General features: G+C 39.9%; 1 protein-coding gene across 1 annotated transcript in view; it reads left to right on the top strand.

The window, feature by feature from the left end:
* The first annotated feature begins 7,007 nt into the window (after positions 1 to 7,007).
* LIPH (lipase H) overlaps positions 7,008 to 24,913 on the top strand; it is a 58,099-nt gene continuing 40,193 nt past the window's right edge. The window contains exon 1 of the mRNA XM_066348029.1: positions 7,008 to 7,170. Within this exon, the coding sequence (XP_066204126.1) occupies positions 7,095 to 7,170 (76 nt within the window). The 5' untranslated portion in view covers positions 7,008 to 7,094. The remainder of the gene's footprint in view (positions 7,171 to 24,913) is intronic.

The following is a 24,913-nucleotide window of genomic DNA, read 5'->3' on the forward strand; positions in this document are numbered from 1 at the left end:
TGCGTGTGATGTGATGTATTTGTATTTAACATGACAATTCTTCAAGGATCAGTACAGTGCGGCGAGACGCGATTATGAGATGCATGCGTTCCACACGGGAGACCTTGAGAGCGCGTGCGATATACTGAACGTGCAAATGGCCTTGTGTATTTCTTACTGGAACACGACACAGCACATATGACATTGTAGACTCAAGATTATTTCTTTCTCAGTGAATATTCAATCATAGACAGGTAAGCACAATTCACATTTTATTAATTTAATAATTTCCAAATACATATAATTTTATTTAAAAGTTTTTTTCTAAAATTTGAGTTTTAAAGTGGAAATCTAACTTCAAACCATATCTATTAATAATGCATTTTGATTAAATAGTTGCATAAAACAGACGTTTTTTAATTAGAAAATGATATATTCACCCAAATATCACTCCAAATTAGTGGTTTTGTTTGATATTTAGTTTTGTTAATTTAGCTTCTGGAAAATTCACCTACCATGATGTAACTTTTTCAGTTCCTAATGTGCTTGCATTGTTCATATAGCTCTATATTTTATTTTTAGTTTTTAATTTCATGTAAAGGATGGAAAAAGAAAAAAAGAAAAAATGCCATTTCAATGATAAATTGAAAAAATTTTTTCTATTCCTCGTATCAAAGAAAGATACCACTATTTTCTGCAATACTTGCAGCGGAGAATTTTGTATTGCAGTTGGAGGCAGAGCAGCAATAATGAAACACTTGACCACCAACAAACATAAGCAATCATTAGATGCATCAACTTTCAGTTGTAAAGTAACAAGTTTTTTTAAAATTTCAAATTATTCTGAAAATGAAAAACAATTGGCTGCAATGGAGGGAACATTTGCATTTCATACCATAATTCACAATCAAAGTTTTTGTAGTATGGATTGTATAACTAAATTATTGAAAAAGTTTCACAATGCAAAATTTTCATGTGCCAGGACAAAACGCGAGGCTATTTTGAAATCAGTATTTAAAAATTACTATAACAGCTCTGGCCAGTTGGCTCAGTGATAGAGCATCAGCCTAGCATGCGGGAGTCCCGGGTTCAATTCCTGGCCAGGGCACATAGGAGAAGCGCCCATCTGCTTCTCTACCCCTCCCCCTCTCCTTCCTCTCTGTCTCTCTCTTCCCCTCCCGCAGCCGAGGCTCCATTGGAGCAAAGTTGGCCCGGGTGCTGAGGATGGCTCCATGGTCTCTGCCTCAGGCGCTAGAATGGCTCTGGTTGCAACAGAGCAACACCCCAGATGGGCAGAGCATCGCTCCCTGGTGGGCATGTCGGGTGGATCCCTGTTGGGCACATGCGGGAGCCTGACTGCCTCCCCATTTCCAACTTCAGAAAAAGACAAAAAAAAAAAATTACTGTGACAAAATAGTTACAGAGGACTTGGAAACTACAGCATTTGTAACGATTTTATCTGATGCATCAAATCATAATGAAATTAAACTGTATCCAATAATAGTAAGATATTTTAATGTTACCAAGGGCATTCAAGTAAAAATTTAAAATTTAGAATCCATTGAGGGCGAAACTTCTGAAATTTTATCAAACCACCTATACAGAGTAATAAATAAAAACAATTTGAAATCCAAAGTTGTTGCACTAACAGCTGATAATACAAATGTAAATTTTCAAGAGTTACTACAAAAGAAAATACTAGGAATAGGTTGTAATGCACATATTTTGTCAAATGCAATCAACACAGCGTCATGTGCCATGCCAATTGATGTAGAAGTAATAATAACTACAATTTATTTGCATTTTAGTCATTTTGCCGTTCATGTTGCTACTTTCAAACAATTTTGTGAAGAAGCAAATGTTAAATACAAAAAAAATTTAGGATATTCAAAAGTTAGATGGCTTGCTCTAACACTTGCTATAGAGTGTATTCTACAATTATTTGAGCCTCTCTATTCATATTTTTTTAATTTTAGACAAATGTTCTAAAATCCTGGAATCATTTTTCAATAATAAAATATCTGAGATATTAATGTATTTTGTACATAATCAAGCATCTATTTTTCACAAAACAATTCAAAAGATTGAAGGTGAACACATTTCAGCTACAGAAGTTAGTCTTATTTTGAATGACTTTATCCTTCAATATAAATCTTTTGAATAAAAACTTCTATTTTTTTAATTTTTTTGAAAAATTTCTTCTTTTAATTATAAAAGGAAAATTGTTAGACTTAGAGGAATCAAATTTGGGCATAACAAAAAAGTTTATCAAAGAAGTGCAGAATTTTTACTAGACATGTTTTCAATATATCAAAGAATAATCTGAAACAAACATCACAGGAAATAACAGTTTTCAATGGTGTTTTTTTACTTCATTGCAAGTATATTGAACAGATATTGAATCTTGTCGAGTTTTTATCTAAAGAAATGCCAGACATCAAAATAGATGACAATTGTCTCTTTGAAGAAATTAGAAGACTGATTGTATATTTAAATTCTGAAAAATTAATACAATGGGAAAATGAACACGTCAAAATTGATAAAAGATGGGTGGAAATATTCAGCCATTTCAAAAATGACCATATTCCATGTGAAAATTTATTTATTCTTGTTCAATTTACATTTTGCTGCCCTGGAACTAATGCAGCAGTTGAAAGAGTTTTTTTCAATTGCTAACGATTTTTGGACAAGTGAGAAGTCGAGATTGAATGTTGATACTCAGCTGCAGCACTTGCCGTAAAATTCAATATGAAGGATATTTCTTGTTCAGATATTTCCAATATATTGTTACAAGATGATTCATAGACAAAAAAATATTTAATGGAAAATTACTCATTTAGATAACATTATTTTTTCTTACAATTATTATTTAAAATAGGTATGTAAGCATAATTACAATATAAAATATTACAAATGTTTTTTGTGTTTTTTTTTAATTTTTTACAGAGACAGAGAGAGTCAGAGAGGGGGATAGACAGGGACAGACAGACAGGAACGAAGAAAGATGAGAAGCATCAATCATCAGTTTTTCGCTGTGACATCTTAATTGTTCATTGATTACTTTCTCATATGCGCCCTGACCGCGGACCTTCAGCAGAATGAGTAACCCCTTGCTCGAGTCAGCAACCTTGGGTCCAAGCTGGTGAGCTTTGCTCAAACCAGATGAGCCCGTGCTCAAGCTGGCGACCTCAGGGTCTCAAACTTGGGTCCTCTGCATCCCAGTCCGACGCTCTATCCACTGCGCCACTACCTGGTCAGGCACAAATGTTTTTATTATGCATTTATCATATTATAGTGTATTATTGTTGCAATGAATAAAATGTTTCTTTTATTTATGATATTGTTTTATTCAATTTATTTTTGTAAAAAAGTTGGTCACTTTATTCTATGATCTTGTCCTCAATTTAAAAAAAAAATTTTTTTTTATTTATTCATTTTTAGAGAGAGAGGAGAGAGAGAAGGGGGAAGGAGCAGGAAGCATCAACTCCTATATGTGCCTTGACCAGGCAAACCTGGGGTTTTGAACCAGTGACCTCAGCGTTCCAGGTCAACACTTTATCCACTGCGCCACCACAGGTCAGGCTTGTCCTCAATTTGATAGAAGTTCCTCCTTCCCAATGCTGCAACATGAAGGAAGATCTCTTCACTTTTCTGTGGGATGCCTTCCTGCACGGGGGACTTTGCCTCTTCCTAGAAGAGGAATGCTGTTTCTATGTCAATCAATCAGGCCTAGTTGGAGAGGCAGCTCTAACTGAAAGAGCTAAGATAAGAGAATGTCAACCTAACACCTGGGATGCTTGGTTAAACTGTTGTAAAGTAGTGTACTTTAATCCATGGGTTACATAGAGACATCAAGGCAGGATACAGAAGAAATTTTTTGTTTGTTTGTTTTTGTTTTTTGTGGCAGAGACAGAGTCAGAGAGAGGGATAGTCAGGAAGGGAGAGATGAGAAACATCAGTTCTTCATCGCGGCTCCTTAGTTGTTCATTGATTGCTTTCTCACATGTGCCTTGACCAGGGGGCTACAGCAGACCGAGTGACTCCTTGCTTGAGCCAGCGATCTTGGGCTCAAGCCGGTGACCTCGGGGTCTCGAACCTGGGTCCTCCATATCCCAGGCTGACGCTCTAGCCACTGCGTCACCACCTGGTCAGGTCAGAAGAAATTTTAAAGGAGTTTATTTATTAGCTGGCTAGCTACACGGGGCACAATCCCAAATCATGTAGAAAGTTCCTACAATTCTGTGACTGAACTTATAGGCCAAATCACATAGGGGTTGGGGTGGGTAAGGAGGAGCTCGTGATCCCTTTGTCTAGAGCAGTGGTAGTCAACATGGTTCCTACTGCCCACTAGTGGGCGTTCCAGCTTTCATAGTGGGAGGTAGCGGAGCAACCAAAGTATAAATAAAAAGATAGATTTTACTATAGTAAGTTGTTTTACAAAGATTTATTCTGCCAAACTTAGCAAAAATCCGACATAAAGTACTTGGTAAGTAATTATTATTATATGCTTTAACTTGCTGTAACTCTGTTTTATTGGTGGCACCATTTTTTTTTATTGATTTTAGAGAGGAGAGGGAGAGACAGAGGGAGAGAGAGAGAGGAGAGACAGAGAGAGAGAAGGGGGGAGGAGCTGGAAGCATCAACTCCCATATGTGCCTTGACCAGGCAAGCCCAGGGTTTTGAACCGGCGACCTCAGCATTTCCAGGTCGACGCTTTATCCACTGCACCACCACAGGTCAACTCTGTTTTATAAATTTTATAAAGTAAAGTTACTTCCCTACTTTATTTTAAAATTTTTATTATTATTATTTTTTTACTTTTTTTTTTACTTCCCTACTTTATAAATCACCATTACTGTGGAATCGGTGGGTGGTTAAAAAATTTTACTACTAAGAGAGATACAAAAGTGGGCGGTAGGTATAAAAAGGTTGACTACCCCTGGTCTAGAGGTATAGTTACTCTCATGACTTTAGAGTATACTATAGGAATTCTTTGTTTTTTAACAGAGACAGAGAGAGTCAGAGAGAGGGATAGATAGGGACAGACAGACAGGAACAGAGAGAAATGAGAAGCATCAATCATTAGGTTTTCATTGTGGCTTCTTAGTTGTTCCTTGATTGATTTCTCATATGTGACCATGGGGCTACAGCAGACTGAGTAACCGACCTTGGGCTCAAGCTGGTGAGCTTTTGCTCAAACCAGATGAGCCTGCCCTCAAGCTGGTGAGCTCAGGGTCTTGAACCTAGGTCCTCTGCATCCCAGTCCGATGCTCTATCCACTGCGCCACTGCCTGGTCAGGCTACTATAGGAATTCTTTTTTTTTTTTTTTTTTTTTTTTTTTTTCTGAAGTTGGAAACAGCGATGCAGTCAGACAGACTCCTGCATGCGCCCGACCAGGATCCACCCAGCATGCCCACCAGGGGGCGATGCTCTGCCTATCTGGGGCATTGCTCTGTTGCAACCAGAGCCATTCTAGTGCCTGAGGCAGAGGTCATAGAGCCATACTCAGCGCCCGGGCCAATTTTTCTCCAATGGAGCCTTGGCTGCGGGAGGGGAAGAGATAGAGAGGAAGGAGAAGGGGAGGGGTGGAGAAGCAGATGGGCACTTCTCCTGTGTGCCCTGGCCGGGAATCAAACCCGGGACTCCTGCACGTCAGGCCGACGCTCTACCACTGAGCCAACCAGTCAGGGCCTAGGAATTCTTGATTAAGGTACATAAACATTGTTTTCTAAGGTTTTTAGATAAATTCTATCTTCTTTGCTCTGTGTGGCAAGTGGCTCCAGGCTCCCTTTCAGAGAATTCTAGGAATTAGCTAAACTATGACTAGATGACCCAGTTGTTCTTGTAAATCAGGAAGCTCCTGCATACTTCTCTTTCCATTCTCTACAGAAAGGAGGGGGTAAGACGTCTGACTTTTCCTCTTTAAAATGGCATTGCTAATACTAAGTTGTACAGTTCCTTGGCACCCTATCACAAAACAAGATCAATTGGTATGTATTACTACTCACTTTCATTGGTCTTATAGCCCTCCTCATCCTTGCTTTAATTTTCTCCAGTACCACCTTAGGGCATTTACAGACCAATCCATTGGAGAGATTATGCTACTTCAAGCCAGCATTTCATACTAGTCCCTCGCCAGAACTTCAGAAGAAAGGTATAGACAACCAGCCAACTCCCATTCATTTCTTCCCTGGAAATGCTTCAGCAACCCTAACAAGCAGCAAGTAGCTATGGAAGAAGAGACCTCTGGCCCTTTTCCTTAAACAACAAAAGGTTGGAATGTTAGGTTTGAGTCCAGGACTCCTTATCAAAACCTCAATTAGCCAGGAAAAACTTACAATGATTTGGCTCCAGGGTGGTTCCCATAGCTCTCCTCTCATTACTTATCTAAACATTCTGTTGCTTAGTGACCAACCATCTCTCTGCCCCAGGGTTCCCTGTCAAGGCTAACTTCCTGGCTCCCTGTCAAGGCTAACCTCCTGGCTAGCTTTGCTCACTAACCCTATAAAGGCTTGACTCCCTGGGTTTTGGGGGCTGACATTATTTAAGACTCAGCCCATCTGCTCACAGATGCCCCAATAAATTGTTTTTTTCCCCATGTCTGGCCTGGTTTCCTTCTTAGAACGACCTAACAGTAGGTATATAATTGGACTTAATGAAGTGTTCTTAATATAAGCTAAAGACTGCCCTATGAGGAATGAGTGTGTAAATTAACATAAAAGAGTAGTTTTGTATACACAGGCCAATAGAACACTAACTGGATTTGTTTCATTCACAAGAACAGGAGAGGAAAATATCTCAGATCACACTTGATTTCAACACACCAAGCCAAATGACTAATAAACCTCCCACAAAGAATGAAACTATTTTGAATTCGTCATTCTGCAAATATGTATTCTAATATTAAGATATGCATAAAATTGTGTAAGGTAGAAACACCAGACTTTTATTGAAAAGAGGAGGAGTCAAATATCCTGAAAGGGTTGGGACCTGCTTCAGTCCCTCAGGAACTTCCTGTTGTCACCACACCTCCGGATTAGTTATCTGAACTCTCTCTGAGCAAAGCCCTCAGTTGAAACTCTAGGGCTCTACGAAGCAAATCTTTGCTGTGACCATGACACATACTCTCTCCAGTTTCCATATGCTGAGATTCTTCTTCTTCATCAGTCTGATGTGCTTGGTGAGATCAGGTAGGTCATTTATGAATGGTTCCCTTCATTATTGAAAAAACTTTGCTAGTATTAATGTCATAATGCATTTTATCATCCCAGTTCCTTAATGGACTTTTTAAGTTTCAGCCAATCATTTTTAAGAAAAAAGATACAGATGAAATGAATTTTCTAATTCTGAAAAAAACCTTTTTTTCTCAGGAATAAAAAAGGTTTCATTTCTTTGAATTAACTTGTTCCTCTGAGGTACAAAAATGAAATATGTTGAAAAATCTAGAATACTGTTCTTTTTTTCATAGTTAAATTTTCTGTGCCTTTTCACCTCTATGAAATAAGGTTATTTATTTTCTGGTAATTGTAATTTTTTATTAGAAGTTGTAACATATGAGGGTAGGATTTTTTGCTTTTGATTTTTATATCATTTTATTTATTGATTTGAGAGAGAGAGAGGGAGAAAGAGAAACTTCAATTTGTTGTTCCACTTATTCATGCATTCATTAGTTGATTCTTGTATGTGCCCTGACTGGGGATCGAACCTGCCACCTTGGCATATTGGGAGGGTGCTCTAATCACTGCACTCCCCGGCCAGAGCTAGAGGGTAGGTTTTTGTAGTTTTCATGCATTGAAATTGTTCTTATAGAAAAACATAATTTTTATATATGTAATCCCCTTAGAATGGTGCTTGACATATTGATAGCTTAAAAATCATTAATCATAATTAATTATTAAAAAAGTAAAAATTTACCACTAACAAAAGTAAAGTGAAAAGACTTTTAAAATACTTTACACCTCATCTCTCAGTCTTTTTAGGGACCCATTTCTTTTTCACACAGGTTATGCTAATGTGTTACAATTTTTTTGAAGGAAAATATGTTATATATTAAGAACCATAAAAATGCTCATTCCCTTTTGAAGTAGTAAAACCATTGCTAGGAATTTATTCTAAAGAAATACTTTAAAAAAAAAAAAGAAAGAAAAAAAATACTTTTTAAAAGAAAAAGAACTTATATACACATATGATTCTGTTATTTATAATAACTTGAAACTATATACAATGGAAATATACCTGTGTACAGGAATGGGTTAGGTACAGTACATCTACTTTTTAAAGAATTTTTATTTATTAATTTTATTTTATTTATTTATTTATTTATTTTTAGATATATATTTTTAAAAATATATTTAAACCAGGGTTTTGAACCGGCGAACTCAGCATTTCCAGGTTGACGCTTTATCCACTGCACCACCACAGGTCAGGCCTATTTATTAATTTTAGAGAGAGAGGAAGGGAGAGAGATATACTCCTGTATGTACCCTGAGAATCAAACCAGCAACCTCTGTGCTTTGGGACAAAGCTCAAACCAACCGAGATATCCAGCCAGAGCCAGTATATATCTACTTAAAAAAAAAAAAGCCTTTAAAATAGTTTTGAAGGCCTGAAAGCCCTGGCTGGGTAGCTCAGTTAGTTAGTTAGAGAATTGTCCCAGTATGCCAAGGCTGAGGGCTTGATCCCTGGTCAGAGCCATTCATAAATGCATAAATAAGTGGAACAACAAATCTGATGTTTTTTATTTCTCTCTCTCTTCCCCTTCCTCTCTTTCTAAAATCAATAAATAAGAATTTAAAACTAAAATAATTTTGAAACTAAGCAGAAATGTGCAAACATGTTTATAAAATAATGCAAAGTAGGAAAAGCAGAATTCAAATTTGTAGACAAGCTGAAATTTTAACTATGTTAAAATTATGTATGTATGCCTATAAATAAAGCTTAGAAGGGAAATGGAAAAATTAAAACAGTTGTATTAGAATTTCAGGCTTAGTAATATATATATATTTTTGCTTAATCCCTTTACCTTTTCCACTCAGCCTCCAAAACCACCCCCCTCTGATAGCTGTCAGTCTGTCCTCTAACTATAAGTCTATTTCTGTTTTCTGTTTTTTTAGTTTATTAGATTCCACATATGAGTGAAATCATATGGTACTTGTCTTTCTCTGACTGGCTTATTTCACTTAGCATGATAATCTCCAGGTCCATCCATGCTATCACAAAGGGTAAGATTTCCTTTTTTTTTTTCTTTTTACAGAGACAGAGAGAGAGAGAGTCAGAGAGAGGGATAGATAGGGACAGGCAGGAATGGAGAGAGATGGGAAGCATCAATCATTAGTTTTTTGTTGCAACACCTTAGTTTTCTCATATGTGCCTTGACTGCGGACCTTCAGTAGACCAAGTAACCCTTTGCTGGGGCCAGTGACCTTGGGTTCAAGCTGGTGAGCTTTTGCTCAAACCAGATGAGCCCGCGCTCAAGCTGGGGAACTTGGGGTCTCGAACCTGGGTCCTTCTGCATCACAGTCCGGCGCTCTATCCACTGCGCCACCACAGCTTTTTATCCACTCGTCTACTGATGGTCACTTGGGCTGCTTCCAAATCTTAACTATTGTAAATAATTCTGCAATGAACATAAGGGTACATATATTCTTTCAAATTAGTATTTTGTGTTTCTTCAGATATATTTCCAGAAGTGGAATAATGGGGTCAGGAAATAAATTTTCTTACTTTGTGCTTTTTTTTTTTTTTAAGATTTTTATTTATTCATTATAGAGAGGGGAGAGAGAGAGAGAAGGGGGAAGAGCAAGAAGCATCAACTCCCATATGTGCCTTGACCAGGCAAGCCCAGGGTTTTGAACTGGCGACCTCAGCGTTTCCAGGTCGACACTTTATCCACTGCACCACCACAGGTCAGGCCTTACTTTGTGCTTTTGAAGTTGATTTAACAGTAAGTTAAAATTTAACTAGTGATGATATCTTTAACTGAGAAGTCAACATTTTAAAAGCATGTTTATCTTTTCTTTTTTTTAATTTTAAAAATGAACATAAATTTAGGAGTAGCATAAGGAGAGACCAGATCAACCATAACACAAAAACCTAGTAGCCTGACCTGTGGTGGCGCAGTGGATAAAGCGTCAACCTGGAAATGCTGAGGTCGCCGGTTCAAAACCCTGGGCTTGCATGGTCAAGGCACATGTGGGAGTTGATGCTTCCAGCTCCTCCCCCTTGTCTCTCTCTCTGTCTCTCTCCCACCCTCTCTCTCCTCTCCAAAATGAATAAATAAAATAAAAAAAAAACAAAAAACAAAAAAACCTAGTAATGACTTGTGGTCACTTCTTCCAGTCTCACATTATATATGTCTATTTACAAAGTAGAAACTTAAGTTTTTGTGACCTTTTTACTTAATATTATCTCATTAATAAAGTCTTATTTTAAATTGCTTCTAGAAGACTCACTGCTGCATGATAGAATCTAAGCAGACAGAGACACCACAATAAATTTCTGTGGCTAGAAGGAAATAACATAATTACAGCTGTAAACTTAATCTAACTTCTCAGTATCTGCAAAACTGTGACCTTGGAACTCTTATGGGGGAGGGTGTTGAATAACACGCTTCTGATAGCAAGAATTATTAATCACTTTTTGCTTTTGTTTTGTTTGCCTTGCAGTCCAAAAATTAGCAAGTGTTGGGAGGTAATTCAGATATCCCAAGGATGCAAGTCATTTAATTTTGGAGATTTTTGTTTTGTTCTAACCTCTGTGAAATCATGATGGGAATGTTTGCCATCATCTTAGAAGTGTACAAGGCAAACTCTAGTGCACACCAGAATTACCCCAGAAATTTGTTGAAAACACAGAGACTCTAATCCCAGAGATCAGACTCAGGAGACCCTGGAATACGCATTGTTAATAAACCCTCAAGGTTTTTCAGCTACAGGTTGTCCAAGGCACATGGTCTGATGTTAAAGTAAGGCTGTTTTCCTTTTTTTTTTTTAAAGGTCAACTATTTTTGCTTTGTTTAAGATTTTTTATTTATTCATTATAGAGAGGAGAGAGAGAGAGAGAGAGAGAGAGAGAGAGAGAAGAGGGAGGAGCAGGAAGCATCAACTCCCATATATGCCTTGACCAGGCAAGCCCAGGGTTTTGAACCAGCAACCTCAGCGTTTCCAGGTTGACACTTTATCCACTGCACCACCACAGGTCAGGCCTGGCTGTTTTCATAAGTAGTTTTTAAAGTTACTCTGTTATCAATATTTCGGCCTACGGTAACATGTAAAACTAGGTAGATATTTTCTTAGAGAAAAGAGCTTAGTGTCAAACACAGAGAATTATTTCTTAATGTACTGAAAATCCTCTCCAACTGATTTATAATTTTGTGTGTGTGTGACTCATCTTTCTCTAACGCAAAAGGAAAGGTGAGTGGGGGGTTATGAATGCACATACTTTGCACATGATTAAGAGATGAGAATGAAGAAACCTGGCATCTGATTTGTTTTCTAAATTGTATCCTAAAGAATACAATTAAAAGCAGAGATGTCTTTCCAGCCAAGATGGCATTGTGCCCAGGTACTTTTTGCCGCCTCTGCCCCAGGGGTGGGGCTGCAGTGGTAAGAGACCAGAGAAATTCCCTGGCTCCTGTGAATTCCTCACAATTTAGCTCAGGACAGGTTTTTAATGCCAAAATCAGGTGGTCCTTCGTATAAAAATATACATTGAGTTACTTTATATACTTAAAAAATTAAGTAGAATTTCATGGCAAGGACATGTCACCTTCCCCTTTTAATTTATCTTTTAAAAATCTCATATTCTGGCCCTGGCCAGTTGGCTCAGTGGTAGAGCGTCGGCCTGGCATGCAGAAGTCCCAGGTTCAATTCCTGGCCAGGGCACACAGGAGAAGCGCCCATCTGCTTCTCCACCCTTCCCCCTCTCCTTCCTCTCTGTCTCTCTCTTCCCCTCCCGCAGCTGAGGCTCCATTGGAACAAAGATGGCCCGGGCGCTGGGGATGGCTCCATGGCCTCTGCCTCAGGCGCTAGAATGGCTCTGGTCGCAACAGAGCGACGCCCTGGATGGGCAGATCATCGCCCCCTGGTGGGCATGCTGGGTGGATCCCGGTTGGGCGCATGCGGGAGTCTGTCTGACTGCCTCCCCGTTTCCAGCTTCGGAAAAAATACAAAAAAAAACAACAACAAAAAACAAAAAAACTCATATTCTGATTTCTCCAATGCAAACTTTCTGGCTTAAAAGAGATTTTTTATTTCTGGGACTTTTGGAAATTCATTTTTTCCCTTTCTTTCTTTCTTTCTTTCTTTCTTTCTCTCTTTCTTTCATTTTAGTGAGAAGTGGGGAGGCAAAGAGACAGACTCCCACATGCATCCCACTGAGATCCACCCAGCATACTCACTAGGGGGCGATGCTCTGTTCATCTGGGGCATTGCTCCTGTTGCAACTGGAACCATTTTAGCACCTGAGGTGGAAGCCATGGAGCCATCCTCAGCACCTGAAGCCATCTCGCTTGAACCAATCAAGCCATGGCTAGGGGCTGGGGGGGGGGGTGGAGAGAGAGAGAGAGAGAGAAGCAAGAGGGGGAGGGGTGGAGAAGCAGATGGTTGCTTCTCCTGTATGCCCTGACGAGTAATCAAACCCAGGACATCCACATGCTAGCGTGACACTCTAGCACTGAGCCAATAGGTCGAGGCCTGGAAATTCTTTCAGAAAAGTATTTTCAAGCAAACATATGAGTGTGCTCAGTATGGCTTACTGGAAACATCGCGGCTCCATCAGTTAACATATGCAGAATGCTGAACAAATCATCTCTTACTCTTGGTCTGAATCTCTAGACATTTTCAGGCAGCATTGAGCCAGTATACCTGACTTTAAACCTCTGTTCTTTTTTTTTTTTTTTTCTTATGGCAGAGACAGATAGAGTCAGAGAGAGGGACAGACAGACAGGAAGGGAGAGAGATGAGAAACATCAATTCTTTGTTGCGGCTCCTTAGTTGTTCATTGATTGCTTTCTCATATGTGCCTTGACTGGGAGGCTACAGCGGACCAAGTGGCCCTTTGCTCGAGCCAGCGACCTCGGGCTCAAGCGGGTGAGCTTTGCTCAAACCAGATGAGCCCGCGCTCAAGCTGGCGACCTTGGGTTTCGAACCTGGGTCCTCCGCATCCCAGTTTGACGCTCTACCCACTGTGCCACTGCCTGATCAGGCTGGACTTCTGTTCTAAAGAAGTTATTAACACACATCTGTGTCATATTTGAGGGTGGTGTGGTAATGGGGAATGATCGCTGGCTTGAACATGCTTTGGAACCCAAAACTTGAAATAAAAGAAGTATGTGTCAGAGCCATGCTTGCTTTACTTTCTGTCTAGATACCATGCAGCAAAGTTAAATTAGGTGGAATTTCATGGCTGTCACTTGGGTTTGGAAGTTAGTGGACTGAATGTCATCAACCGTTGGTCCAAGTGAAACTGATATTTTTATTTTTATTTTTATTTTTTTTTTTAATTTTTATTTTATTTATTCATTTTAGAGAGGAGAGAGACAGAGAGAGAGAGAGGAGAGAGAGACAGGGGGGAGGAGCTGGAAGCATCAACTCCCATATGTGCCTTGACCAGGCAAACCCAGGGTTTTGAACCGGCGACCTCAGCATTTCCAGGTCGATGCTTTATCCACTGCGCCACCACAGGTCAGGCGATATTTTTATTTTTAATAACCTAATTCAACCATATTGAGTGGTATAATATGAATTCACCTTTGCTTATTGACTCTTATAGAATATCAGAACTTTCTATTTTATTTTTTAATTAAACTTACTTATTGATTTTTATTATTTTTTATTTATTCATTTTAGAGAGGAGAGAGAGAGAAAAGTGGGGAGGAGCAGGAAGCATCAACTCCCATATGTGCCTTGACCAGGCAAGCCCAGGGTTTAGAACCGGTGACCTCAGCATTTCAGGTTGACACTTTATCCACTGCGCCACCACAGGTCAGGCTATTTATTGATTTTAGAGAAAGAGAGAGAGAGAGAGAGAGAGAGAGAGATACAGGAACATTGATCTGTTTCTGTATATGCCCTGATCAGGGATTGAACCCACAGCCTCTGAGCATCGGGACAATGCTCTAACCAACCAAGCTATCCAGTCAAGGCAGAACTTTCTCTCTTCTTGCGCATACTCACAATTCTTTATCAGAGGGTTATTTCTGTCCACAACTCCATCATCTTTTTGGATGTGAATGAGGTGTTTCCTCTTTCTGTAGAAATTTTCCATCAATCAGAAATGTGGGAATATTATCGGGTCTTCCAAAAACAGGTAGAAACTAAAAAGCCAGTACTGAGTGTGACATTTGGACAGCACGGGCAGCTTTATGTAGTTTCAGGGCAGTGTGCCTTGTGAAGACAGAGCGAAGGAGCCTTCGGAAGTTTCATCCGGGGTTGTCAGTGCTTAAGCTGATTGACCTTCAGGGACTTTCTAACTGACTCATGAAATCAGCCAATCTAGGAAAACAGCTGTCTATTTTCTGGGTTGTCTCCTAGAAGAAATATAGCTGGTGGTTAAAAGCAGAAATGTCCTTTCAATCAAGAGGGCATTTTGTCAATCCAATTTTCTCAAGCAAAGAGAAAAGTATATATGTCATATTTAGTCCCTAAGCCTGCACATGAGTGGGTACAGACCCACCTCTCCATGAAAAAAAGTGAGCATGGTGGGGGCTTTATTTAACCTTCAGTGATAGAGATGAGATCCATCAACCTCAGTCTCCAAGGAGAAAGAAAACAAATTGGAAACTGAGGGCCTGTTTTGATTTGGACAGAAAAAGTAAAACCTCTACCCCATCACCTTCAAAAGACTTCATCTTTTCACCTTGGCCTTTCCTATATAATTCACATACCATGCATTTCACCCATTTAAAGTGTACAATTCAGTGGGTTTTTTGTGTATTCACAGATATATGCAACCATCACTAGTCGATTTTAGAACACTTTTATAAACTCAGAAAGGAAGCCAGTGCCCTTTAGCTAGTGCACCCCAATTTCCCTCTCTCCCCATACCCCAGCCTTATGCAAGCACTAGTTTGCTTCTTGTTTCTATAGAATTAACCATTCAAAACATTTCATATAAATGGAATCACATAATATGTGTTTTGTGTGCGTGTGTGTGACCAGCTTCTTTCACTTACCAAAATATTTTCAAGATTTATCTTTATTGTAGCATATGGAATCATGTTTGTTAACTAAAGGGTATTTAATTACCAAGAAAATTCCTGCTTGAAATAAAGGTGACGAAACAACTATATGGTCAACATTTTAATTATAAGACAAAGGATGGTTATTTTCAGTCTTTTAATTGACGTTAAAAAGTTTTAGACTGACTTGTGGTGGTGAAGTGGATAGGGTGTTGACCTGGAATGCTGAGGTTGCCAGTTGGAAACCCTGGGCTTGCCTGGTCAAGGCACATTTAAGAAGCAACTACTATGAGTTGAGGCTTCCCGCTCCCCCCCCCCCCCCCTTTCTTTCTCTCCTCTCTCTAAAATCAATAAATAAAATAAAATAAAATAATTTTTAAATTTATTTCTATACTTATTTTTTAAGATTTAGGTTGTCTTTGGTTATAAGAATGCCCTGGAAATTTGTTTTTCTGAATAGAGGCCTATTGTCTTTCCAAATCAGCTAGCTTGCAGATCTTAGAGTTTTGTGTCTAAAAGGAATGCTAGAAATTAGTTAAGTCTCTAAGGAATGAGGAATCAACCTCTCATTTTATTTTATTTATTTAAAAAAATTTTTATTCATTTTTAGAGAGGAGAGCAAGAGAGAATGAGAGAGAGAGAGAGAGAGAGAGAGAGAGAAGGGGGGAGGAGCAGGAAGCATCAACTCCCATATGTGCTTTGACCAGGGAAGCCCAGGGTTTCGAACCAGCTACTTCAGCATTCCAGGTCGATGCTTTATCCACTGCACCACCACAGGTCAGGCTCAACCTCTCATTTTAATATGGGAAAACTGACGGCCCAAGTAGGCTATTTGTTTTACCTTGTTAATGACTGAGCCAGAACCAAATCCAGTTCCATGGCTAGGGCGAGGCACTGTCACTTGTATACTGACTAGCCAATAAAATTTTCTTCATTCCAGAATCTTTCCAAAATGATGAAAGGAGAAGAATAAATACTTATTGAACACTTGCTTTATATCAAATCCCATGCTAAGTGATTTTACCTATATTATTTCATTTAGTCTTCACGCCTACTCTATGAGATCTATACTATTAACCCAAGGTATCATTAACATCAGTAACAACTACCAATTTTTCTAGCATATACTATGACCAGGTAATGCCTTGGATACTTCATAGATATTATCTCTAATTATCACACAGTCCTGACAGGAGGCCTAGGGTTAGGGTAAGAAAGTGAGGTGCTCATGAGGTGCAAATTTAAGGGGAGAAGGGACACCAAGATAAATTACATTTATGGTTTTTAGTGAAATATATTTTCTTTTTTATGATATTTTATAGCAATATTTAAGTGATACTTTAATATCATTTAATTTTTTCATGTAAATGATAATATACACATAATTAATAAAGCATAATAAATATATTATTCATGCATAACTATATGCATGAATAATATTCTAATGCAATATTTATTTTATTTAATGCAATCTATTTTACAGTTTTTCATTTTTATTTATATTAGAGAGAGAGAGAGAAGCATGGATTTGTTGTTCCACTTATGTATACATTCATTGTTTTAATCTCATATGTGCCCTATCAGGGGATCAAATCCACAACCTCGGCGTATCAGGTCGATGCTCTAACCAACTGAGCTATGCAGTGGGGCTGAATGCAATATATTTTTTAATTAATTAACTTATTTGTTACAGAGAGAGGGATAGGTTATAGACAGGGACAGACAGGAACGGAGAGAGATGAGAAGCATCAGTCATCAGTTTTTCGTTGGGACTCCTTAGTTGTTCATTGATTGCTTTCTCATATGTGCCTTGACAACGGGCCTTCAGCAGACTGAGTAACCCCTTGCTCGAGCCAGCAACCTTGAGTCCAAGCTAGTGAGCTTTTTTTTTTTTTTTTTTTTTTTTTTGCTCAAGCCAGATGAGACTGCGCTCAAGCTGGCAACCTCGGGGTCTCGAACCTGGGTCCTTCTGCATCCCAGTCCGACGCTCTATCCACTGCACCACCGCCCGGTCAGGCTGAATGCAATATTTTTAATAGATGGAAATAAATCTGTGATGGACAAAATATCGAAGTTTTAAATAAAGATAGACTATTTTTTTTTTTTTACAACTCTGTGTTATTGTACAATAAATAGGAAAGGTAATTTCTGATTAAGCAGCCATTCCTGGGCCCACGCCACCTTCATTTCCTCGCTGGGTGGTTCATAAGGGTTGACAACAGTGTGTGAACAGATTGAATGGTGCAGAGGATTATATCTGTAGTCATGTTTCTTTTTTCTAATGTAGAACTTTTATGAACTTTTCACACTTGGTTGAAAACAGAGGAGGACCTTTTGATAAATACATTATATCCAGTGTTTTTATTCTGCTTCAGGCTCAGTTTGCCTCCGGAAGCACATGGAACCCTAACAGATTGCCATGATGATGATAACTTTGCACAGGGGAAACGGAGGCCCAGAGAGGTTAGGTAATTTATTTTATTTATTTACTTTTTAAATATTTTATTTATTGATTTTAGAGAGAGGTGAGAAAGAAGCTGGGGAAGGAGCAGGAAGCATCACCTCATAGTAGTTGCTTCTTGTACATGCTTTGACCAGGCAAGCCCAAGTTTTCAAACCAAGGACTGCAGCATTCCAGGTCGATACTTTATCCACTGCGCCACCACAGGCCAGGTGAGGTTAAGTAATTTAATTACCAGAGGTCACATAACTAGTACACCATGGAATTGGACCTCAGATCTAGGTGTGACTCCAAAACCTGTGCTCTTTCTAAAATTGTGTTGTATTTTTGTTTAAGACAGTAGACTATTTTCTGTAAAGAGGCAGATAGTAAATACTTTTAGCTTTGGGGCTGTTGATCTCTCAGCTCTGCCTTATAACAGGCAGGCAGCCATGGACAGTACATATTAAAATGGGCATACTGGGTTTGGCCCATGGTGACAGTGCATTTGATTATAACAAAACATCTCAGGCACAAATATGTTATCTTTGAAGATGGTAAAGCCAGATTTCCTTGATGTCATACTTGGACATGTTTCTTTTAATGTAACAGATGGAAGGCAATAAATGATCATCAGTCCTGTTCTGCATAGGAGTCTGTAATCCTTATGGGATTACACCCACTCCACTGTGGTTTTCCACTTGTCAACAAGGAATGGCATTTCACAGTAATTGAATTTCAAAGTAGTCTGAAAAGGTAAGGCCAGGTTTCTCCTGTTTCACATAACCTCTAACAGGAGAGGTTAAGCTTTAGAAACCTGTTTAACATGTTTTGTGGTTACTCAGTTTGACTATGTTAATGCTACCCCTGAGCGAACTTGACTTTGTAATAATACAAAAACATAACCAAAATGAGATTTGTTTCCTGAAGACACATAAATAATCATAAAGTAGAACTTAAAAACTACATTTATAAGGGTGAAACAATTGAACAAATTTGCTATTTGCAAATATCTAGTACTTGCCCTGGCCGGTTGGCTCAGCGGTAGAGTGTCGGCCTAGTGTGCGGAGGACCCGGGTTCGATTTCTGGCCAGGGCACACAGGAGAAGCGCTCATTTGCTTCTCCACCCCTCCGCCGCGCTTTCCTCTCTGTCTCTCTCTTCCCCTCCCGCAGCCAAGGCTCCATTGGAGCAAAGATGGCCCGGGCGCTGGGGATGGCTCTGTGGCCTCTGCCTCAGGCGCTAGAGTGGACGCCCAGGATGGGCAGAGCATCACCCCCTGGTGGGCAGAGCTTCGCCCCATGGTGGGCATGCCGGGTGGATCCCGGTCGGGCGCATGCGGGAGTCTGACTGTCTCTCCCTGTTTCCAGCTTCGGAAAAATGAAAAAAAAAAAAAATTTAGTACTTGCATGCTTGCAATTGCCTGAGAATTTAGGACCTGACAACAAGACAAGTTCCTATGATAGGTGCTGGGAACACTGGACAAAATAATAACACAGTACCTGCCCTCAAGGAGCTTATACCAATTTTTAATATGGCCCCAAATAAGGCGAATTTAAGGTGAATTTGACATTTTCTTAAAATGTTATTAATTATTATTTTTTATTCATTTATTTTTATTTTAGTGAGAGAAGGGGAAGCAGAGACAGACTCCTGCATGTGCCCTGACTAAGATCCACCCAGCAAGCCCATTAAGGGGCGCTGCTCTGCCTATCTGGGGCCCTTGCTCCATTGCAACAGGAGCCATTTTAGCACCTGAAGTGGAGGTCATAGAACCATCCTCAGCACCCAGGGCCAACTCACTCTAATCAAGCCTTGGCTGGAGGAGGGGAAGGGTGGGGAAGAATATGGTCACTTCTCCTGTGTGCCCTGACTGAGAATTGAACCCTGGACTTCCACACGCCTGGCCGATGCTCTACCACTGAGCTAACTGGCCAGTACTGTTACTAATTCTGAGAGGAAAAGTGTTAATGATCATAGGCAATTTTAAACTAAGAACATCAGAAATGGGATGCATGGCCCATTTTTGTTTTCATATTATTTTCCAGGCCTTGTCATCTACAGATACATATATTTTTTGCAGATATATTTTGACATAGTTTGAATGTATATGCCATTTCATACTTCATTTATTTTGTAAACCTTATATTATACCCTCTTTGTAGTATTCATATGGATCATTCTGAATGGCTGAATAATGTGTTAACAAGTTGATATTTATTTATTCAGTAAACATTTATCGATGCCAATTGTGAGCCAGGCCCTGTTTCTGATACTGGGAATACAACAATGGATAAACAGATTAAATTGATAAACAGATAAACTGATCTATTTAGATCAGTTATCTTGGATCTTCCATGCTGAAGAGGGAAGTTATTTCAGAATAAGGAAAGAGTGCTTCACGTATGTGACATGAGAAAAACAATATTTAAAGTGAAACATTTTCTGAAATAACTTCCATCAAGAAGAAAGTAGAATAATAATATCTTTAAGTCCTGGGGAGAAAATATTGTTTAAAGTCAGGTCATCATTTAGGCCAAGGAATTCATTGACAGATATGAATGAACTTAGGAAATATATTATTCATTATTAGCCCCTCTTGGAAAGACAGCAAGAGCTTTTCCCCTGTAGGTGAATGGAGAAGCCTAGGAAAGGGACTCACTGTAAGCAATGATGGTGCACATTATAGAACTAAAACTGTATAACTGGGAAGCTATGGTTCCCGAAGAGAATTGTTATATACAGCTCATTCTCATTATTCATGGAAGCTATGTTCTACAAAATCACTGTAAATACTGGATTCGCAAATAGTGGACCATTTCTCCTGTGGAAAGTATAGGGTTAGGTTTCCGAGAACCTCTGGTTAACATTTCTGTTGATTGCGCAATACATAAACTTCTTTTATGTGCATTTCTGTTTAAAATTTTAAAAATTTATTCACTTATTTGAGAGAGAGAGAGAAACATTGATTGTTCCACCTATCCATGCATTCATTGTGTGTGACCCCTGCATATTCCTTGACCAGGGATTGAACCCACAACCCTGGTGCACCAGGACAATCAAACAAGCCACCTGGCTACGGTGTGCATTTCTGGTTAAAGATATCTAATTTAGTATATACAATATTTTGATTCCTTAACATTTATCTCAGAGCCAACAGCACTATAACTCATGCCTGAGCAAAAGCTTATCTAACATGTATTTTCTGTAAGTTTAAAAAGATCAGACAGCATATAAGAACTACTCTTGGGGACCATTTTAAACAGAAAAATCAGTCAAGAAAAGCACTAGAAGAAGAAAAAAAGAACATGGCAGCAGTGATCTGGCTTGGTAGCTTACTTAGAGATTGTCTGGATATGCTGAGGTTGCAGATTCCATCCACAGTCTGGGCACATATAAGAATCCACCAACAAATGCATGAATAGGTGAACAACAATGTTTCTCTCTCTTCCTCTCCCCCCCATATATGTGTGTGTGTGTGTGTGTGTGTGTGTGTGTGTGTGTGTGTGTGTGTGTGTATATATATAAATTTAAAACAATTTAAAAATGTGGCATTGAATAGACAGTTAAAAAATATTTTTTATGCCAGACATGTGGTGGCGCAGTGGATAAAGTGTTGACCTGGAAATGCTGAGGTCGCTGGTTCAAAACCCTGGGCTTGCCTGGTCAAGGCACATATGGGAGTTGATGCTTCCAGCTCCTCCCCCCCTTCTGTCTCTCCTCTGTCTCTCCCTCTCCTCTCTAAAATGAATTTTAAAAAAAAATTTAAAAAAAGTATTTTTTATGAGTTGAAATAAGAAGGCAGAGACAGACAGACAGGAAGGGAGAGAGATGAGAAGCATCAATTCTTTGTTGTGGCATCTTAGTTGTTCAGTGATTGCTTTCTCATATGTGCCTGACTGGGGGGCTACAGCAGAGCAAGTGACCCCATGCTCAAGCCAGCGACCTTGGGCTCAAGTCAGCGACCATGAGGTCATGTCTATGATCCCACACTCAAGCCAGCAATCCCTCGCTCAAGCTGGTGAGCTTTGCTCAAGCGGGATGAGCCCACGCTCAAGCAGGCAACCTTGGGGTTTTGTTTTGTTGTTGTTTTTTTTTGTATTTTTCTGAAGTTGGAAACGGAGAGGCAGTCAGACAGACTCCCGCATGTGCCCGACCGAGATCCATCCGGCATGCCCATCAGGGGGCGATGCTCCGCCCATCTGGGCCGTTGTTCTGTTGCATCCATAGCCATTCTAGCACTCGAGGCAGAGGCCATAGAGCCATCCTCAGTGCCTGGGCCAACTTTGCTCCAATGGAGCCTTGGCTGCGGGAGGGGAAGAGAGAGACAGAGAGGAAGGAGACAGGGAGGGGTGGAGAAGCAGATGGGCGCTTCTCCTGTGTGCCCTGTCAGGGAATCGAACCCAGGACACCTGCACGCCAGGCTGACACTCTACCACTGAGCCAACTGGCCAGGGCCGAAACCTTGGGGTTTTGAATCTGGGTCCTCTGCATACCAGTCTGATGCTCTATCCACTGCGCCACCACCTGGTCAGGCTGCAACTCAAAATTTTTGCCACACTCTGCAAATCCATGAATAATCACAAACACACCATGAGTATTGATTTTGGGGGTTACAATAAATTTTAGCAAGTAAGTGAATTCACAAGTATAAAATCCAGAAATAATGAGGAGCAACTGTATTTTGACAGTGGGAGCAAAAAGTGTATATTTGTGTGAGTGTGTGTATGACTGAGGAAGAAAAATATGAGAGGCAAAATAAGAGCCTTAATTTTCTCATCTCTCTTGGTAGGGAATGAGGAGTTAGAACACATATAGTAAATAGAACAGGAAATCTCTGTGATTGATATACCAATGTAGAGGCTTAAATATTTATTTGTTTTTTCTAAAGATTTTATATATTGATTTTAGAGAGATGAGAGAGAGAGAGAGAAAGGGGTGGGGAGGAGCAGGAAGCACCAACTTGTTGCTTGCTGTATGGGCCTTGACTGGGTTTTGTGCTGGTGACCTCAGCATTCCAGCTTGATGCCTTATCCACTGTGCCACCACAGGTCAGGCTAGAGGCTTACAATTTATTTGTAAACTAAAAATGGAATAACCAGGTGAACTAAAAATAATTTTATAACTAATAAAAACCAAGATGTAGAAGTCAGGTCAGTGGGGAGAAGTATTGAGTGTGCTTACTAATGCCCTCATCATGTATAACAGGATCACTAGATATTGTCTCAAGTTACTAAAGCAAGGACTAGAGCAGAGTAAGGAAATAAATTGGTTTGACAGAGGTCAGTAGCAGGACACATGACAGAAGCCAGCAATACGCTCCCCAGCAGTCAGACACAGATTCCGAATGCCCCTCCGAATCCTTGCTGGGCGTTCACATTGCTGGATAATTCAGTCTGAATAAATGTACCTAAGTGTGGAGCAGTTATGTATGTAGTCTACTTGTGGCCTATAGTTGACACATTTACATCCCATGAAATAAGATTTAAACATTTTCTATAAAGTTATAATGGCCTGACCTGTGGTGGTGCAGTGGATAAAGCGTCGACCTGGAACGCTGAGGTTGCCAGTTCAAAACCCCGGGCTTGCCTGGTCAAGGCACATATGGGAGTTGATGCTTCCTACTCCTTCCCCCTTCTCTCTCTCCTCTCTCTCTAAAAATGAATAAATAATAATAATAAAAAAGTTATAATGGTTAACACCAAAAGAAGTAAAGCAGGCTATAAACTTCTCAGAAAGACAATGACTACATAAATGAAAACAACAAAGAGAGACAGGGCAATCGCACAGCAAAAGATAGCTATAGAAACCAAGACAGCAGGACAATGAGAAAACAGAGCATTACAGTATTTAACCCAGTTTTGAGCTCTGGCTAGATAGTTCAGATGATTGGAGCGTTGTCCTGGAGCAGGGAGGGTGCCTGTTCAATTCCCTGGTCAGGGTACCTACAGGAGCAGCTCGATGTTCCTGCCTCTCTCTCTCTCTCTCTCTCTCTCTCTCTCTCTCTCTCAAACCAAGATGGGCCTGACCTGTGGTGGTGCAGTGGGTAAAGCGTCCACTTGGAAATGCTGAGGTTGCTGGCTCGAAACCCTGGGCTTGCCTGGTCAAGGCACATATGGGAGTTGATGCTTCCAGCTCTTCCCCTCATCTCTCTCTGTCTCTCTTCTCTCTCTCTCTCTGTCTCTCCCTCTCCTCTCTAAAATGAATAAATAAAAAATTAAAAAAAAAAAAAAAAGAAACCAAGATGGGATTGGACCTGCAAAAGATCTACTGCAGGAAATGTGTGTGAAGGGTAAAGGGAGGGGGACAGGGAAGAGTAGGCAAAGAGAGTCTTCTTATCAAGATGCAGTCTGATCTCTGAGAAAGGAGTGGGGAAAGGAAGGATTGGGTAGGACAAACTTCAGCACAGTTCTGAGGATATTTCTTCCAGCCTGATGGGGAGTCCCTGAGCCAAACTTGTCTGTTCCTAAAATCCCACCCACATGAGGCAGGAATGGCCTGCCTGGCCTGGCTCCGGGACTCCCCGGTGGTCAGACAGACATTCGCTGGGAGCAGCCTGAGGGAAGGATGGCTTCAGTGTGAATGTGGGGCAGCTGGAGGCACAGTCAACCTAACTGTGCTCCCTGAAGAAGATTCTCTCTCTCTTTTTTTTTAAAGATTGATTCTTTAACTCAGGGGCAGTCAACCTTTTTAAACCTACCGCCCACTTTTGTATCTCTGTTAGTAGTAAAATTTTCTAACCACCCACCGGATCCACAGTAATGGTGATTTATAAAGTGGGGAAATAACTTTACTTTATAAAATTTATAAAGCAGAGTTACAGCAAGTTAAAATATATAATAATAATTACTTACCAAGTACTTTATGTTGGATTTTCGCTAAGTTTGGCAGAATAAATCTTTATAAAACAACTTACTATAGTTAAATCTATCTTTTTATTTATACTTTGGTTGCTCCGCTACCACCCACCATGAAAGCTGGAACACCCACTAGTGGGCGGTAGGAACCCGGTTGACTACCACTGCTTTAACTCATCAACTCATAGTTGCTTCACTTTAGTTGTTTATTGATTGCTTGTCATGTGTGCTTTTTTTTAGTGATAGAGAGAGAGATGGAGGGACAGACAGAGACAGACAGGATAAGAGAGAGAGAAGCATCAATTTACAGTTCATTGATTCCTTTCTCATATGTGCCTTGACTGGGGGTGGGGGTGGGGCTCCAGGCAAGCCAATGACCTTGGACTTCAAGCCAGCAACCTTTAGGCTCAAGCCAGTGAGCATGGGGTCATGTCTATGATCCCATGCTTAAGCCAGCGA

The sequence above is a fragment of the Saccopteryx leptura genome, chromosome 8, assembly GCF_036850995.1.
Source record: "Saccopteryx leptura isolate mSacLep1 chromosome 8, mSacLep1_pri_phased_curated, whole genome shotgun sequence".
Lineage (NCBI taxonomy): Eukaryota > Metazoa > Chordata > Mammalia > Chiroptera > Emballonuridae > Saccopteryx > Saccopteryx leptura.